At 46.1% G+C, this 19,554-nt stretch overlaps 1 protein-coding gene across 5 annotated transcripts in view; it reads left to right on the top strand.

Moving 5' to 3' along the window:
• Positions 1-17,386, top strand: part of arhgef28a (Rho guanine nucleotide exchange factor (GEF) 28a) — a 58,427-nt gene extending 41,041 nt beyond the window's left edge. For 4 of the 5 annotated variants that reach the window (XM_010899272.5, XM_010899270.5, XM_010899274.5 and 1 more), the window contains 21 exons: positions 217-340; positions 1,139-1,280; positions 1,588-1,643; positions 1,947-2,007; positions 2,119-2,257; positions 2,748-2,860; positions 3,000-3,140; positions 3,469-3,719; positions 3,991-4,116; positions 4,248-4,365; positions 4,833-5,087; positions 5,252-5,328; positions 6,026-6,204; positions 6,321-6,412; positions 6,588-6,773; positions 7,348-7,571; positions 8,580-8,627; positions 9,783-9,986; positions 10,229-10,531; positions 12,411-12,762; positions 16,717-17,386. In XM_010899272.5, the coding sequence (XP_010897574.2) occupies positions 217-340; positions 1,139-1,280; positions 1,588-1,643; positions 1,947-2,007; positions 2,119-2,257; positions 2,748-2,860; positions 3,000-3,140; positions 3,469-3,719; positions 3,991-4,116; positions 4,248-4,365; positions 4,833-5,087; positions 5,252-5,328; positions 6,026-6,204; positions 6,321-6,412; positions 6,588-6,773; positions 7,348-7,571; positions 8,580-8,627; positions 9,783-9,986; positions 10,229-10,531; positions 12,411-12,762; positions 16,717-16,895 (3,370 nt within the window). In that variant the 3' untranslated portion in view covers positions 16,896-17,386. The remainder of the gene's footprint in view (positions 1-216; positions 341-1,138; positions 1,281-1,587; positions 1,644-1,946; positions 2,008-2,118; positions 2,258-2,747; positions 2,861-2,999; positions 3,141-3,468; positions 3,720-3,990; positions 4,117-4,247; positions 4,366-4,832; positions 5,088-5,251; positions 5,329-6,025; positions 6,205-6,320; positions 6,413-6,587; positions 6,774-7,347; positions 7,572-8,579; positions 8,628-9,782; positions 9,987-10,228; positions 10,532-12,410; positions 12,763-16,716) is intronic. The other variant, XM_010899271.5, reaches the window with a different exon arrangement.
• Positions 17,387-19,554: the final 2,168 nt, after the last annotated feature.

The raw sequence follows: 19,554 nt of genomic DNA, 5'->3' as shown, positions 1-19,554 counted from the left end.
GTTATTGTTCTTTCAAATTATTTACTGATTTCCCAAATGTTTGTTTCTTCAGTGACAGGGGATGAAGTGCAAAGTCATTATTGTTTTGCTGTTGGTCAACAAAGATGACTATACCGCAGAAAAGAAAGCTCATAAGATGCTTCTGTGTTTATAAAACCTTGAAACTTTATTCTGGATTTGACTTTTCTAACTCTGTTTGTCGACACTGTTAAACAGAATTGAAGAAGAGGAGTGGGACAAATACAACATCCCGTCAAAGGTTGAGTCAGAAAAATACAAAGTCATTCGTACCTTCAGCTTCCTCAAGAGCCGAATGTCCAGCACTCGCAACAAGAACAAGGTGACACAATAAGGGCTTGTAAGATGATATAAACACAGACGGAATGTAGACTACGCCCTGAAACAAAATGTCTAGACAGCATGACAAAACCTGAAAATACTGATATCATTCACTGTCAACTGTCACAGCAAATATGTTTTAATGGGATTAATATGAAATTCCAGAGCTCGGTATTAACAGCCTTAGATCTTTCTAAATACAATGTACTGTTATGTTGAGGATGGCTGTTGTTGTTATGAGTTCTTTCACCCAAACCCTTGACATTATGCTGTAATATTTACCTCAGGATCTCTGCCTCTCGTGATCACCAAAAGCAGGAAATATCTTGGGAAATAACCTTGACCCAGAACGTCACTAAAATTCTTGTGTCGTTTCTTTCCTTTTAATCATCAACCCTTTGTTATTGAATTAGCGTATGTTTGTGTGCGGGGAACCCCCCCCCCCCCTTCTACCACCCCCCCCTCCCCCCCGCCACAATCTTTGCACACAAAAACACACACAAACACACACACACATTTCCGCCACAGTGGACTTTACAATGGGCTAAAACAAGGCGGGGGATGTTCCCACTCATATGGCCTCATATGGAGTCAGCCTACGATTGTGTCTGGACTGTGTTCTAACCTGACTGACCGTAGGCAAGACTGGCCGAGTGGAGCCTGTAAACAGCCTACGCTGTTACATTGCCGTAGTAGAAGGAGTTTACCCTGGGATGGATTTTGGCAGAAAGGGTTTTGACCGAGTCACAGTGGGTGCTGCCTGATGTTTAGCCCTGTGTATCGGCCCTGGTTCTTCAAGGGGAAGGGGAAGGAGAAGGAGAAGGAGGGAAAAGACAAACAGCAGAATGGACATCGTTTCACCACGGGCGCCTGCGCTGGTCCCATCGTCTGCCTGGTCTGCGACAAACCGGCCACAGCCAAGGACCTTCTGCACTGTGCCGGTAAGTCACCAGCCGTCGTCAGTGGTCTCTCATCAGCCAGAACAAGCAGCCGGTGTGTGTCCAACAACGCCATGTACATACAGGATGTGTCTCACTGATCTGCCAACACCCACGGAGAAGTAAAACAGAGTCTAATTGAACTGTAGCGGTGTATGTCTCCAGCTTAATGAGCCGTACGCACACCCATCTATCCAAAGGCTCCCTTTGCTTTTGGTCCATTTGTAATGCGGTATGCTGTAGCAATGTATTCCCTGTGTGGTCAGTGCTTCTTCCTGCTGATGGAACGTGCTTTTCCATCCTCCCTCAGGTTGTACGGTCATGGTCCACAAGGGTTGTAAGGACTCGGCTCCCCCATGTCTAAAGGTGACTTCCAGCCTCAGTGCCTGCCTGTCTCGTGCGTGTGCGTGTGTGTGTTTGTGTGTTTACAGTTTACAGAATGAGTGTTAGTGGAGTGAGAGCTGGTATGAGCTGTCCTGCACACCTTAGCCCTGATCCCCAGCCACATATTAAAACCTAAGGGAGTGTTAATGGTTAAGGTAGTGCTGTGACACATCTACCAATAACTTGTCTCTATGCTGAGAACTGGCTCACAGTGGAATGTTGTGTTTTTAAGGTCTCTAATGTCCCACTGGCGTGTCTTTTGTTAATCTTTCTTTAAAATGACAGAAACTCCAGGATAAGTATGCGGTTACCATGGTTAAGAACCGAACGGCATCCCTCCCGCAGAGTGAGTGTTGCACATTACGGGGTTCAAGGGTCGTTGATGTCACATATATTTTGGTCATCCTGTGAGGCAAACAGAGGAAGGAATGTTGAAAAAAGAACCGTTCCTCTCCAGACTTCACAGTGCGAGACAGTCCCTCTTCCTGTCTGATGTCCACCTCAGCCTCACTACCTATGATGAACCAGAGGGACAGGAGAGAGACGCCCTCCCTCCCCAGCCCACTCTCCAGGAGTGTCCCCTCCGCCACTGACAAGTCAGCTCAGCATCTCTCTGTCTCTCTGTCTCTCTCTCTAATCACAAAATAGTTCTAAATGTATAAAACATGTGAAACATTGTCTACATTGTGAAAGCAGGTAGAAAGTACTGGAGTTATAATATATAGCAAAAGCTAAAACTAACATTTAAAAAAAGTTAATATTACTCACGTTTTGCTCAGTTATAAGCCATACGCAGGGCTAGAAAAATGTGTAAGTAGTTATGACAATTATTGACATAAGGATAAATAAATAGATTAATATTGATTGTCTTCACCATGTTGTTGTTAAGGTTGCGTTTTCTTTAAGACAAGTGGTCAGAAACTCCCTGCCTCCATCTTCTCCTCTGTCTCCCACTCTGTCTTTATCTCTCCTCTACCTCACTCTCTCTGTACATTAAGACTGTCATGGGGATAACCCTGGCTTTTTTTGGGATAACCCTGGCCTTTTTTTGGGATGATCCCATTTCCATTGTCACTATTCCGGCAGACTAAACGAGAGTCCCGAGGTGGATTCTGAGAGCAGGTGGGGCCCTGGCCAATCCGAGGAGATCCTGCAGGTCACGGAGTCCTCCACCTCCACCGACTCCTCCCTCGGAGAAGGTAGGCACCCACAGGGACGGACGTTGACCCGGGATGGACAGGACATGTACGGTTGACCGTTGTCTACAGAAGAATGATGATGAAAGGTTTCTGTCTTTCTAACAGTTTGTCCCCCCCTGTCCTTCCAACACCCAAACAGACTGTGTGGACGCCGGGCTCCATATCGACTTGGCTGCCGACGCTCTGGACTACGAGGCTGAGTCCTGGAGTCTGACGGTGGAACACAAGTTCTCCAAGAAGCAGGAGAAACGGCTGGTGAAGAGGCAGGATGTTATCTACGGTGAGGGAGCCCATCAGAGCCCACCCCCCTCCGCCTGCACGGGTCACCAGACAGTCCATTTGTTCGGAAGGACTTCTGAGCGATGAGAAATGTTACGGAGCGTAGCATATAAAAGCTGATCAATTCATATTGTGGCATGGGGTTTGCTTAAGGGCACCTTGGTCATCTTTGGAAATGTAGGTAGCTGAACTTGTATGTGTATCTGTCAGCGTGATTAACAGGTTTAAGTGAGATAGTGGCTCAAATTGAGCAAATAATGACCGTGAGGCCAGGTGACTTGTGGGTCAGTGCCTCAGGATCCGACTCCCATGGTTGTGTGTCCCGTCAGAGCTGATGCAGACCGAGATGCATCACCTCCACACCCTGTGCATCATGGCCGAGGTGTTCCGGCGAGGGATGAGGGAGGAGGTTCAGCTGGACGCGGACGCCGTGGGTCGTGTCTTCCCCTGTCTGGACGAGCTCCTCCTCTTCCACCGCGACTTCTTCGGCGCCATGAGGGAACGGCGCCACTGCAGCGCGAGTCCGCACGGGGACAGGAACTACGTCATCGAACGCGTTGGAGATATCCTGGTGCAACAGGTGCCTCGTCGTAACGATTTGTAACAGCTGAGCTGATTGGGAGATGAGAACTTATGACCAGGGGAAGATAAACACAAAACCTGAACTTTGCCGGAGTTGTCAGGACAGTGGAAACAGAAGGACCATACAGACAAGTCTTAATGACGAAACATGCATATATACAGATAATCTTGTTTATTGATGCTGTATTTTTTGTGGCCAAGGGATATGACTGGTGTTGTGGTTCTGTTTATGCAATTGAGGACATTGGATCTCATAATTTCTGGTGCAGTTTTCAGAAGAAAATGCAGAGAGGATGAAGCAGTTGTATGGCGAGTTCTGCAGCCATCACACTGAAGCCGTCGCCTTCTTCAAAGAGCTACAGCAGCACAACAAACGCTTTCAGACCTTCATCAAGGTTTGAGCTTGTCTGCCTAGTGGATTACTAAAGTCTTAAGATTTCTATAATTTTGAAGGTTATCTTAATGAGCATTTTTATGTATGACGTTTGTGGCTAATTATGGATTTTTTAAATGTGTGTTTCTAAAGCAACAAAGTAATAACTATTTGGTACGAAGAAGAGAGATCCCAGAATGCATCTTGTTAGTGACCCAGAGGATCACTAAGTACCCTGTTCTGCTGGAGAGGATTCTACAGTATACTCAAGGTCAGTCTGTCTGCCCCTTATAAACCTTGGTTTATGGTGGTTATCAAGGAGGTTTTATCATGGCGGTTTTTCTAATGGCGGTTATCGGGGTAATTTTATTTCATAGTTGTTTATCATGGTGGTTTTTATTATGGTGGTTTTATCATGGCGGTTATTATGGTGGTTTTATCATGGTGGTTTTATCATGCCGGTTATCATGGTGGTTTTATCATGACAGTTATCATGGTGGTTTTATCATGGCGGAATCAAGGTGGTTTTATCAGCTATCAGTGAGAATCTAACAGTTACATCCAGACATAACATGAAATCTAACGGACAACGATGGGCTGTATTTCAAATGTCACTTCTTTATTATTGCTAACTGGATGTGTAGCGTTCACTGTGGTTGAAATGTATTATTTCTTCTCTCTCTCTCTCTCTCTCAAACTCACTTTGACTCCCCACTTCCTTCCACCTCCCCCTATCAGAGGATAGTGAGGAGCACAGGGACCTCTCCAGGGCTTTGGTTCTGATCAAGGAGGTGATTGCAGCAGTGGACCTGAGGGTCAGTGAGTTCGAGCAGGGTCAAAGGTTACAGGATGTCCTAAACAGGATGGAGAACCGCAGCTCTGCCAAACTGAAGAACGGACATACCTTCCGGAAGCAGGATGTTCCAGGACCTGGTCGGACCCTCCGACACCAGGGCCTGTTAATGTGGAAGACTGCAACTGGACGACTCAAAGGTCTAACCCCTGGTCTATCAGGCAACAAACAGCCAGTCAATCAGTCTGTCAGCAAATAAGTTAATCAGTCTGTCAGCCAATCATTCAATGAATTTCACAATAATGATCTTATTGATTATGGAGTGCATTGTTTAAAACTGTCTCGTTGTCTCCTATCTCTGCAGACGTATTGGCTCTGCTCCTCACAGACATACTGATCCTCCTACAGGAGAAAGACCAGAAGTATATATTTGCTGCTGTGGTATGTCTATCGAAGGGTCTTGTGATGGATTCATTAAAACTCCTCTTGTCCAAACTACTGACTGGTACTGTAGGTCTAGTTACACATTTTAAAGATGGACTGTCATGGGGTATTTAACCCTTTAACGTTGGTAAGAAATGATCAGAGATTACATAAAATCAAAACAGTGAAATAGTAGTAGGCCAACTATCAACATTAGTTTTCCAAGTATATGTGTCAGGTACATTTCTGAGTATTTTATTTTAGTGATGCAGATTTATTGTCACATAGAAAATGTACTTATTAATATGAATATTTATTTCAATGATAGCACTAAGCTGAATGCCAAAGTGTTTTGTTTTGGCTTCAGTCAAGACAACAGCCGTGTTATGTAGGAGCATCACAGGAGCTAATGTTACTTGAAAATTGGACCAGCTGCGGACACAAGAAATATAGCAGTGCTTTTTTTCTTCTTTGTAAACATAAAAAGACAAACAGGAGAAACAACAGACATTTATCAGGAAAAGAAAAGCTAATGAAAACACCCCTTCCTTTTTTTTAAATAAGAATTTGTTTCCAGTTCAGTTACAATATCAGAGGGGCTAGGGTGAAAGTTAATATTTTAATTCTGTGTGGACTAATATGTGTTATGGAGAACTGCTGTGTTTTATAGTTCCACTTTACCATGTCTGTCCTGCTGTGTGTCTGTGCACCTCAGGACCAGAAGCCTCCAGTCATCTCCCTGCAGAAGCTGATCGTCAGGGAGGTCGCCAACGAGGAGAGAGGGATGTTTCTGATCAGCGCGTCAGCCGCCGGCCCGGAGATGTACGAGGTCCACACCGCGTCCAAAGATGAACGCAACACCTGGATGAGACTCATTAGAGAGGCTGTTGAGAGGTCGGTCAGAGGGAGGGATCCTGGGGCGGAGGATTGTGTATGTGTTTGTGTTTGTGTGTGTGTGTGTGTGTGTGTGTGTGTAGGTGCTTAATTCTGCCTGTCCTCTGTTTAAACAGCTGTCCAGAGGAAGAGGAGGACAATACTAGTGAATCAGAGGAAGACAGACGAGCAGCTGAAGCCAGAGTCCAGAAAATACATCGGCTACAAGGTAAGGAACATGCTACTATATGCAGAACTGCAAAGCTGTGTGTGTGGATTGAGTGTGGATTGAGTGTGTGTTTGTTCATTTAACTCCATTAACGTATGTATCATTTTGATATTGACGGACTGGCTGCGGTATTCTGTGGTATGATTACAGTATGAGTGTTTTGTGTGTCTATCAGAGAGTCTGAGTGGTCAGGACCATCAGATCTGTTCCAGTCTGGAGGAGAAGCTCCAGATCTTTGCTGAGCTGTCTGCCCTGAATGGAGGGGCTAAGGGAGCACAGCATGAGCCACGCCTGCTGGTCCAGCCACACCCGGAGGATGTGCCCCAGGCCACAGCACTGCTGAAAGCTGCCCTCAGAGAGGGTGAGAGGACATCCCTTAGTCCCAGGCCCAGACGCGGCACAAGGGGGTTCCGTTTGCACACTTTACGGTCGAAAAAAGAAAAACGGATGTTGTTAGAATCGTGAGAATGGTCTTTTTGGCCAAAAATAAATGACCAAAGTGGACTTTTAGCCCTGTTTGGGTGGAGTGGTACTGTTAACACGCTGAATGTCTTCGTTGGATTATAATAGACGGACCACTGTTCAGCTGAGGGCAGGGTGTGAGCTGTAGACAACATTATCAGCCAATCATGTCTTCAAATCGCTGTCCTAAAGTCCACCAGAGTTTGTATTTTAAAGGACTAAGTAGGGAAATACATGACTCAAGCAATATGTTAAGGGTTTATATTTAAAAAAAGAAACACAGTGATTTATTACACATAGAAATACGATAATTTGAAAACTTCAGGCGTCTCCTTTTCAACGTGTTGGCCACGTTTCCTGTTGTTTCCTGAGTGTCTTTTTGTCTGTCTGTGGCTTTTTTCCCTACAGTCATTCAAACACTGCATTGATTCCCTCTACCCGTCTATCTCTAACCACGTTTCTCCTTTCTCCAGCTGAGAACTTAAGGACCGCTCTGTCCACACGGACCTGCTCCCCATCCTGCAGCCCTCCCGTGTCACCCACCAGCACCACTACCCCACTGGAAACCACCTCTGACAGCGAAGCCTCTCCAGGAGACCCTGATACCAGGGAGGGGGAATGGACAGCTTCCCAGGCCCTGGTATTGCAGTCCCAGACTCATGCCAACACCGAAGACGCCAGTAATATCAACCGGAATGTATGTCGTCTGTGCCGGGTTGCCTACTCTAGTGCAGCCAGTCGTTGTGACCACAGTCCGGCTCTTTAGCGTCACACCACAAGACCCTAATTGTTAATGGGCTTTGCAGTTTAAGCCCTGGGGTCGTTGAGCTGCTGAAGTGTTGTCTGTCTTGACCTCTCACCTTTCTTCTCTTCCGCGGTGGCGTTGGGTTGACAATCCCAACATTCGTTTGAATAATTCACCACCTTCTTTTTTTAATTACATTTCAGCTCCAACATACTAAATTATTAATGTCTTACTAATACACAATAAGGTCGATTTAGCTCTCAGAGGGACCATGTCATTAAAAATAGATAATTGTACGGCAATTTCCTTGGTCACATTTGTGCTATCGTTAGCATTTCAATGTGTGTCCTGGCTGTGGGGTCAATGACTGCTGGGAGGGAGGGGTATTGACTGGAAGCCGTGTGGTACTGAGTGCAAAGACAGTACCACACCACACCACCATGTGGCGCTACAGGCCCATAACCACATAGACTCCCTAAGACAAATGGACTACTACTGCTCTCTTACCCGCCCATTGAACCCTGACGGGAGCTTAGTGCTGGAAGAAGCTAATGGTACCATCTAGGAAAGTGAAACGGTGGGATAGTGCAACATAGCTTTTGGAGGAAAATGTCGACTAAATGGCATTAATATTGAGCGATAAAGAGGGACCAATTTCTATAACGCTCTGAAAAGCAACTGTTTATCCGCCAACACCGCAGTAGAGAACCTTGGCATGTATTGTATATGTATAGCATTTCTTTTATTCAGGGTTCTTCTAGGGAATGTTAATTGTTAGAGAGATGAGGTCTTGAAAAGCTACTCCCGTCTCCTTCCAAGATGTGAGCCTGACCAGTCCTGGTTGTCGTGTGGTAACCCGTGTTTTGTCTTGTTCGATGCCACGTGACTCAGACTAGATGAGAGCCAGACCAGTACCGATTGTCATGTGTGGTAACCTGTGTTTGTCTTGTTCAATAACAGGTGTCTCAGAGTGTCCAAAGCCTGACCCAGTTACTCTACAGTCTGCAGGTGAGCTCATCTGTATGGAACGTGAATTACCCTCTTACACACCCACACACACTCACTGACTTCCAAGCAGGGACAGACACATCCTATTTCAGGTGTACTTTGTATATTTGTGTGCGTGCGTGTGTTTGTTCATCTGCTTCTTGACTATGCATACCTGTCCATGGACCTGCTTTTTGTGCGTCGCCCAGTGTGTGTCTGACGTGATGCTCCACGGCTTCGGTAAATAGAGATCCAACAATCAGCTGGTTTGTCTGAAGCTTGAAGCTGTAGGCAGCCAGGCTTTAAGCTGCTGGAGACGGAAATCCAGTTATCATGTTGTTAGTGGGCGTGAGACCAGAGGAGAGGCTTTCATCCTGCTCTGCACAGAGGACCATGTGCTACATGTGTTGATTTAGCTGGAATAGATAGAGCCTATTCTGTCTGATGTGTGCACAGTATGTTTTTGTGTAAGTTTAGTGATATGTTTGTGCGTGTGTGCATGTGTGTGTGTAGCCTATAACACACACAGTTATGTATTGATAGTATATGTTTGTTAGGTTTGTCTATACGTGTGTTCCAGGTCTGCTGGGCTTAACAACGTCAGGCCTTAATGTAGACTGCTTCTCAGGAAGTCGACATTGACTGTTCCAATGTTGACTGATCCCTTTTGGTATTCAAATGACCTGTTTCTGTTTTCCCCATTTACCTGGGCTTGGTGCCACTTGTGGTCATAGACGGTTGGACCAGTTTGGATGCATTTGTATATTTGCCTTGATGCCAGCCAGCCAGTCAGCCAACCAACTAGACAGTCAGCCAGCCAACCAACCAGCCAGTCAGCCAGCCAGCCATTCAACCAGACAGTCAGCCAGCCAACCAGTCAGCCAGCCATCCAGTCAGTCATACAGACATTCAACCAACCACACAGTTAGCCAACCAGTCAGCCAATCAACCAGCCAACCAGACAGTCATCCAACCAGACAGTCAGCCAACCAACTAGACAGCCAGCCAGCCAACCAACCAGACAGTCACCCAACCAGTCAGCCAATCAACCAGCCAACCAACCAGAACGTCAGCCATCCAGCCAGTCAGCCAGCTGGTCCGCCAACCAGGAAGTCATGCAGCCAGCCAGTAACTAGCCCTTCACATTTGTGTGGTGTTTCTGTTTCACCTGTACAGGCAGCAGTAACTATCCAAGACAGTTTCTACGAGGTTCAGAAGCACCTCCTCCGCGAGATTGATCGCCCCTCCCCCCGCCCAACAAGGCCACACACCCCTTGTCTCCGTGGAAACGCCCTGCTGGAGCAAGAGAAGCAGCGGAACCTGGAGAAGCGGCGGGAGGAGGTGGCGGCGGCCGTGCGGCTCCAGAGCCGGCTGAGACAGGTAGGCAGGCCGGTGTGGGGAGGTTTGATGTGGCCCATTCTGTCTGCAGCCCTGTTACATGTAATATATCAACCGAGTGCAATACAATAACTCAAATCCTGGGTGCTGATTGGCCGAGAGCTGTGGTACACGGGACTGTATACCACAGCTATGATATCCCATCACTTTCTACTGCTCTAAATGCATTGGTAACCGGCTTGTAATAGGGACTGATTGTGTTTAACCCTTCTCCACGGGCCCAGGAGAGGCAGCGCTGGGAGAGGGAGTGCCAGGCTCGCCACAGCCAGCAGGGGGAGATGGAAAGCAGGCTGGAGGAGAGGGAGAGGCAGTGCCTCCTGGAGGCCGAGAGGCTGAGGCGGGAGCGGGAAGAGCTGGAGGAGCAGCTGGGGGAGTACCAGCAGAGCCTGGAGAGGCTGAGGGAGGGCCAGAGGAGTGTGGAGAAGGAACGGGAGCGTCTGGAGACCCAGCAGAAACTGATAGAGAGCTGGAGACACAGCCGCCAGCGGAGCCTGCCTGTCATGGTCATACCTCTGGATGGACATCAGGTGTGTGTGAGGTCTTCATGGTCATACCTCTGGTTGGACATCAGGTGTGTGTGAGGTCTTCATGGTCATACCTTTGGTTGGACATCAGGTGTGTGTGAGGTCTTCATGGTCATACCTTTGGTTGGACATCAGGTGTGTGTGAGGTCTTCATGGTCATACCTTTGGTTGGACATCAGGTGTGTGCTGAGTCAACCAGGCTTCACCCCGGGTCAGTAGTTCATTATTAAGAAGGTCCTCACTCTGCCAGGACCAAGTATATCCATCAGGCACACTACGGTGGCCCACTCAGTCACACAGAGCAGCTCCACCCGGCCCATGATATACGACCTGCGGTAATGAGAGCAATTTCAGTCCCATCCATCTCAACGTTCAGCAGCTTCGTCTGCTAATAAACAACTTCATGATTGATGATAATTAAACCGGCACGAAATAAAAGCTCTAGCGACAAAATAATTAAAGGCAGAAGCACATGAACGCCACAAACCAATCAATCCTCTCCAAAATGACTTTAATTATTCACGCAGACACTTTGTTTGAAAAGCGAGCGGGGCAGACCTGCAGTAAAAATATGCCCCAGAGCAGAGAGGGGACGGAGAGAGTTGGGCAGAGAGACGGGGAGGAAAGGGAGAGAGAGGAAAGGCATTGGGGAGGATAAGGAGGGCATTGTTCCTACACACTGCCCTCTGCCTGCCTCTTTATGGGACCCTATGGGGAGAGAGGCTATGCTGAAACCATGCAATCATCTAATAAATGTAGAGCATTCAGGCCCCTAATACAGGCCCCTAATACAGGCCCCTAATACAGGCCCCTAATACAGGCCCCATCGGGGGGCGGCTTGTGTTGTCCAGTCCACCAGGTGAAATGATTCAACACACAGTGAGCTAAATAAATGGGGCTCTTATATATGAGATGGACATACGTGGTCTTATATGCAATATGGACAAATAACCGTAAGTTGTTAGTAGAACTAATTGTTGTTTCTGTCGCGTAAACCACATTGATCAGTATTATTATCCGACTCTTAAAAGTGCAGATATGACTGTGAGTGTCGTGGCGGTCGTTTATCTTTTCAACATTCACTCATGGAAGACTCATTTCATTTCATTTCTTTAGTATAGGCAGCTTACTGTGGTGAACGTTGTTGGAACATTTCCACAGTGGTGGGTTTGGTGTGTCTGGTTCTGTTTTGGTTGATCATCCAGGCCCGTGGGTTTAACACCGTACGTGTCTCGACTGTGTCCAGACAAGGCAACGTGTTTTCATGGCCAACTCATTTGATCTGTGTCAGTGTAGAATTTGCAGTCCTCCTCCGGTTACTGGCTGACAGTGAACAGAAATAACCGCACGCTGATCTGGAAGGAAGCAGTGCCGTGTTTGGTTCCCTGTGGTCCTTGGTCAGAAGTAACACAGTACAAAGGGAAAGGGGATGTCATGTGGAACAGACCTCAGTCTCCGTACTGACATGGTGTTCCGTTTCTCCCTGCTAATGTTCAGCCACAGGCAGAGGGAGGGTCAAGGGGCAGATAGAAAGCCTTCCTTCTAGGGATCCGCTCTGATGGGTTCCTGTCTGCCTGGCAGATTATACAGCGTCTTTCCCATGAGAGGGAACCCGGCTCTAGGCGCCTGTGGTCTGGTGATTAATTACATTCAGTTTACTTTGAATTCACCTACTTTAAGGAAATCACCTCTCAAATGTGATTTTGGATGTGGATGTCAGTGTCTTGAAACATGGAACCGTTATTGGGGAATTGATAAGGTGGTCACAGCCATGCTAGTAGTAATGTTAACTAAGCCTTGGTATTCTGCTTGTTCTCTGTGTTTTTGTTCATGCTTTCCTCATGGTTGCCTCTAACGTGGCGTCCCTGTTCTTTACCCACAGGACTCACTTCCTGGTCAGCCCGGCGGCCATTTTGACTACGACGGCTCAGTGTTTGTCAACGAGGCGGCGTTCACCACAGCAACGGTGCTCAACAACCGCCACGTTCACCACCACCTGCACCAGCAGCAGAGAGGTGGGTCCCTGGGTTACAAAGACGACCCCCGAGCCCACAACAGCCTGAACACCCTGCTGGGCTTCAGCCACCCACAAACGGCACATCCCCAGGCCCTCTCCAAGACGCTCCAGCTTCCTGCCGACGCCCACGCCTGCCTGGGCTGGGGGGCGGGCACCGTTGACACCGGGTGCTTGTTCGCTCCTCCAGGAGGACGGTGCCCTGAGGTGACGCCCAGCGGTAAGACCTGCTCACCAACTCTGGGTGAAACCGTCTCAGTTACACGTATTGTGTATTCTAGTATCCGAAATACCTGATACAGTGTGCCGTTAAACGGTGCTAAATACCTTACAGTTCAACCACATAGTCAGCAATATTACAGGTTGTTTTAATCCTTCATGTAATAATGAAGGAGATCTGTAAAAGCCCTTTTCTCAAAGCCCGGGGAATATCTCCCTCTCTGTCTCTTTCTGTCGCTAGCTGCGATAACCAGGACTGGCCGCTTCGGTTGTTTTGGTGGCGAAACACCTGGCTCTGTTGATAATGCATGATAGCGGAAGAACTAGCTGCTACCTGTGAGAGAGCAAACACATCCTATGTACACAACACAACACACACACAGCTCCCATTAGCCTGAAGGCTGTCCCCGTTGTCCCGTGTGAGGCCCTGCTGGCCCCTTCTTTCCCAGTTAATCAGTGTCTCCTGACAAAGGATCACTCCCACCTCAAACCTCCGCCAGGCTGGCCCGTCCCCCTTCTCGCCGAGGAGAGAGGGAGAAAAATCAATGTGTTCTCTATCTATCGAGCGCCAAGTCCTGGGCGGACAACAGCGTGTGAATCACAGCTCAGAGCTTATGGCTGACGGATCGGAACATCGATCTGAGAAATCTTTACAAAACTCATTACAGCACGACTTGTCATCGTCAGAGTAGGAGGATCGAGGGAGGGAGGGAGGGAGGGAGGGAGGGATGGCGTGGAGAGAGGGATGAGAGATGCGCTCATATATGAATCTGTATTTCACGGCTGATGTGTGAGCCCGTGTCTGTTTGCATCTCTGTGCCTCTCAGGTTTTTACTGTCAGATCTCACTTGGACACTGACTTTAAGCTAGCTTATTACCATGTCGGAGCCAGGCCACGTGTCGATTCTCCACCAGAGAGGTGTGTTCTAATAGCCTGTAATGAGGATCACCATAGTAACCGAGTGGAATAGACTTCCGCGTGGTTTCCTGAAAGTTGCGACCAAAGCACGATCTCTCCCCATCCATCTCCGCCCCCAGGGAATCCCAGTCTGTTGTTAACTGGGAATTGATGCTCTGACCCCCCTCTACCTGACAAAGCCCCTAATGCCTCCCTCTGTGACCCCAGACAGGGCCGGAAATGCATTGGTCCTGTTGTGTTAGAGGTCCATGTTATCTGGCTGGTTGGCAGTATATAACAGTTGTTTGGCCGCGTCTCAAATGGCAACCTGTTCCATACTTAGGGCACTTCGTTGGAGTAAGGACCTTAAGGGTCTGGGCCTATACAATTCCCCCTGTGGGGGGTCGGGTTGCCACACCTTCCTACTTTTTATGGATCTGACCACAATACAATTCATTACTATTTAATACATTGCCTTTGGTGGTATAGTGTATTCTGGGTCTGATCCCATAATCCATTTCCCTTCTATACCACACTAGAATATTATAAGGGAATGCAATATCTCACCTTGGTAAATAACACATTTAGTCCACACATCCAATCAAACACACACACAGAATCATATCTCAGATGTAAGTTGTCCGCATGTTGCTCAGAGCTATCAGAAGTCTGATTCTATTTATGTCCCCCTCACCTTCACCAAGGATCTCTGCCCCGTCACACAGGACCTTTGGGATCCTTCCGTCTCTCAGGATTTCCATAACGTCTTCCTGCACAGCAATAAAGAAAAAAGGATTTCATTTCCTTAAATTACGTTTGATCCAAAAAAAATCCAGTGAGTAATTCCCATGTGGCCTAGCTGTTGAATAAGTGTGGTCTTTTGAAAAGAACAATGGCACCAAAATACTGTGTTGCTTCTGAAAAGAAAAAAAAAAGATAAAAGCAGAAAAAAGATAAAAGCCGAGAACAGATAAAAGCTATGGAGATCAGTGCTGACTATGAAGGTATAGTGAGTTGCTCCACACAAACCCTCACTGATGAGCTACAGCTTGTCCAGAGGAGTGCCTGTAGAATATAGACAGGAAAAGCTCCACACCCACCCAATACCCCATGACTTACACAAGACTCAGAGGTCTCCCGTCCTATACATACAACCATCACCACATCTTGTCTGGGTAGTATTGATTTTTGTGTATATTGCATATTCTAACTTTGTATTATATGAAATGTTTTATTAATGTTGGTATTATGTATTTGATCATTCTACCGTAAATGGTTCTTGTTGATTACAAATGGGTGTACAAATGGGTGTAGTAGTTAAAGTATGATGTAGTAGTAGAAGTAGTAAATGTAGTAGTAGAATTAGTAGGAGTTATTACTTATACTACTACTACTATAACTACTTGTAATACTACATTACTACTAACACTACACCAACAACTACTATTACACTACTACCACACTGCACTATTTTTTACTACTACAGAACTACTACTATACTACACTAATACTACGCTTCCTAAACTACTAATACTAGTACTTCTAGAACTACTAGTACTATACATACTACTACACTGCCCTACTGCTACTACAGCACTACTAACACTCTGGCTACTACTACTACTTCTACACTACTCTACTACAACTACTACTACTAATAAGTACTTATGTTACTACTACTACTACTAAAAATAATACAATACTACTAGTACTACTTCTACCAACAGTAAGAACAACAACAAATGCAGACAGACTAATAGAACAGTAAAATGTGAAATACAACAACATGCATCACCTAATACAGATCTATGTTACGGGTGTCTTGTGAGGAGGCTAACAGGTTAGAGTAGAGTGGTCCTGTGGCTTAACTGTACAAAGCCACGTATCAGTGCCCAGTTTAAAGGCCTAAGAACAAGGCTAACATTAGCACAAACATACAAACACACTCATACAACATATGCACACATGCACATAAACTGACCCATGGGCGCGCACACACACACACACACACACACACAAAGTGGTTAGCTGACATAGAGCTCCCTAATAATTCAGACAGATGCGGACACATTCCTGTGGGAGCACAATGAGGCCATTTATAGTCCATCTATTAGCACAGAGGGTGAGAGCCACAACAGCACCCCTGAACTCCCACTAGTATCCAGCTCATGGACCAAACAGCCCTCCCTGATGCAATGGTCTCATGTCTCTTTCACACACTTTCAAGTCCAAGGCCATACACCTGTCTCACACACACACACACACACACACCCTTCTTGCTCCTCCTGAGAATCCTGTCTGGTGGGCCAGGTGTCATTCTATCCTAATGATAATGATGGCTGAGACTAAAGTCAGTGTTTCTTCGGAGAGTCAAGGAGAAGAGCGAGGTCATCCATGGGTAAATAGTGTTATTCACTGGAAACAGCGCACCACGGCCTGAAGCTGCATGGTTGACGCATAAACACTCTCACCCACACACACACACACACACACAGAAACAGACTTAGCTGTTTGTTGTTGATGTACCGTATTCAGTTAGAGGAGATGGATGAGGCTGAACAATTAAGATGTTATAGTGGGTCTTTGTTGTGGACAGTCATCCAAATCCTTCCTGATTGCTTCCTGATCTATCTAACTAACTAACTAACTAACTTTTTATCCATCTGTCTGTCTATCTATCTTTTTATCTATCTAGGGTTATTATATTATACTTTGGTTCTGTTCTTCCCTGTTTATACCTCTTTCTTGTTTATCTTTCCCTCATTTGTTCCTCTGGGGGAGCTCCTTTATATCTCCTTTCCTCTGGGGTTCTTCTTTTTTACTCTTTCTTTCCTCTGGGGTTCTTGATAACTCCTTCGTTCCTCTGGGGTTCTCCTTTATAACACCTTCTTGCCTCTGGGATTCTCCTTTATTTTTATTGTTCATGTCTGACTTGTATCTGAGATAAATGGTTCATGGTGGTTGTTGTTTGAGTGTACGATGCTAATGACTCCCTGTGATAAATGACGTAATAGTGCTGCGTATGAATTTTACCAATCTGTTTCCACACCAATACAGATGTAAACACAGACACCTACGTGAGGGAGACGTGGTCATCAGTGGCAACCACGGCTGGACAGTATCAGGCTGTACCCCATCACGGGGACCCCCAGCTGGGCCTCTCCTCCTTCATTTCCCTGGAGACACAGAGTGGAGATGGGGAGGAGGGGGAAGAGGAGAACATTGTGTATCTCTGAGATCATAACCCGGACTCAAAGGTTTGAAACGAATTGACAAAATCTCTGATTCACAGACTTGAAATGATGTTCTGACCGTTCAGAATCCAGGCCAGTTGATATCCAGGTCCACTGTCTATCCGGCAGGTTGGAGTCAGAGACTGAACGGGCCTAGACTGTGGACTCCCGGTTCCTGCCATGTCCCTGCCGTCTGAGGCCTTCCTCATGTGTCTCTGAGTGTTGTCAATGAGAGATGCTTTCATAGTGCTACATGTTTCTCAATGTTTGTGTAGTGTGTGTGTGTGTGTGCGTGTGTGTGTAACTTGGTTATCTGTGCGTACATTTGTGGATCTCTGGCGAGAGTTCTGCCAGGCCTGTTTGCCCGAGGTCCTAAAATATCCCAACCCTGTTGCCTGCCCCCCCATGTCCCCATATTCGGCTCCATGTCTCTGTTTCAGTCCCCCCCCCTTCCCTGTATCAGGCTGAACCGTTTTGTTTCCCTTGGTTTGTTTCAGTCCCCCCCCCTTCCCTGTATCAGGCTGAACCGTTTTGTTTCCCTTGGTTTGTTTCAGTCCCCCCCTTCCCTGTATCAGGCTGAAACGTTTTGTTTCCCTTGGTTTGTTTCAGTCCCCCCCCCTCCCTGTATCAGGCTGAAACGTTTTGTTTCCCTTGGTTTGTTTCAGTCCCCCCCCCTCCCTGTATCAGGCTGAAACGTTTTGTTTCCCTTGGTTTGTTTCAGTCCACTCATCTCCCTCCCACACTATTAATAATGATCTCCACAAATTAAATGCTGAGGGGTCTGTGCAATATTATTGCCAGTGGAGAGTGAGAGCAGAGGGCCTGGTACCAGTGTAGAAACAGACTGAATCTCTGCAGTCCGAGACCAGAGGGTTTGGTACCAGTTAGTAACAGACTGAATATCTCCAGTCAGAGACCAGAGGGCCTGGTACCAGTGTAGAAACAGACTGAATCTCTGCAATCAGAGGCCCTGGTACCAGTGTAGAAACAGACTGAATCTCTGCATTCAGAGACCAGAGGGCCTGGTACCAGTATAGAAACAGACTGAATCTCTCCAGTCAGAGACCAGAGGGCCTGGTACCAGACAGTGTAGAAACAGACTGAATCTCTCCAGTCAGAGACCAGGGGGCCTGGTACCAGTGTAGAAACAGACTGAATCTCTCCAGTCAGAGACCAGAGGGCCTGGTACCAGTGTAGAAACAGACTGAATCTCTCCAGTCAGAGACCAGAGGGGCCTGGTACCAGTGTTGAAACAGACTGAATCTCTCCAGTCAGTCGCTGGCTGATTGTCTGGCCAGGGAATAAAACGTTGCTTGCCCATTCATCAGACAAGCTCTATTTACAAGGCGAACGGGATGCGGAAAACACATTAGTCGTGAAGGATGAGGTGAGACGGCATGGTCAGAAGAGATTTGGTCCCACGTTTCTCAGACTGTCTGGCTCTGGCTACGCCCAGCCAGTATCATTTGTTTTTATCTGAAGGCCTTTTTATTGTTTTTAAAGAGAGTGAAAGTATTGTGGTTTTAGAAATGATTTTGTGACCGTAGCAATCTATCAATGATACACTATAGACCACTGCACTACCACCATCTATATGAAGTACATATTTTATTAAGATTTACTACATATAGTGATTGGAAACCATGGGCCACAACATTTTTATGCTTTCAGTGAACCTTTCTTTTAAATATTTGTTTTTCTTCTTTTGTATAATTGTTGAGGAAGTGAACTGTACATGCATTTAAGCAATGCTTTGGATGTGAAGCATACCAAATATGGCCAAATTGGATCTGTATGGGGGGGTATTTCTTTATCATTGAATCTAAGGTTATACTTTGTTTTAAGTTGCCCTTGTTGGTATTTATCAGCCACAGTAATAACTGTAGTATAAGTATAGTAGTTAAATAAGTATCATTATGTAACGACATGGTAATAAGATGTTTGCAGAATCAGTTATTTCTCAATTTGTTCTACACACAGTTTGTATTCAATTGAAGAATTTATTTTTCATGTGCAGTTACTGATGTCATTACAGATTATGTTTTTCCGCTGTGTAATTAATGTGTTATATTGACGTTTTAAAGTCACCCGAAGTTGTTTCATGTAACTACATGGTGCCACTAACATAGACTTCACAAGTATTACTGGCGTTGGAACTATCTTGATATAATGACTTAAAGGGCAAATCTGCAGTTGAAACAATCACACGTTATTCCTACGTTCCTGTGAAACCACTCTTTCCATTCACCGACAGAACTTTGGACACAAGGCCTGACTATCCCGGATATCTGAAATACCGTTGAACCATGTTTTGAGCCTATACAAGGTTTGTTTACAAAATGACAATGTTTACAAACAATTAAAGAAAAGCTTATATTTTGTGTTCTGATGCAGTGTGACAGTTGAACTGAGCTCGTAAACAGATTGCCCCTTTAATTAAGCTTGGACGTGGTAAAAACCTTTGTAACAATGCTCGTCCTGTATTTAAATACTGTTATTTTCAGTATGTGAAATGTATGAATATTGTCCTTACATTGGATATACTGCAGGTCTTAACCTACATAAATAATCAGATCAAGATTGTTTCAACACTGGTATTTCCTGTCTTAGCGGCTCCATGAGGTTATTATGTTTAGCTATTAACATGGCAATTAACCAGTGA

The sequence above is a fragment of the Esox lucius genome, chromosome 14 (genome assembly GCF_011004845.1).
Source record: "Esox lucius isolate fEsoLuc1 chromosome 14, fEsoLuc1.pri, whole genome shotgun sequence".
In the NCBI taxonomy this organism is placed as follows: Eukaryota; Metazoa; Chordata; class Actinopteri; order Esociformes; family Esocidae; genus Esox; species Esox lucius.
The sequence above is the reverse complement of the archived record's forward strand: the minus strand, read 5'-3'. Positions and strand labels throughout refer to the sequence as shown.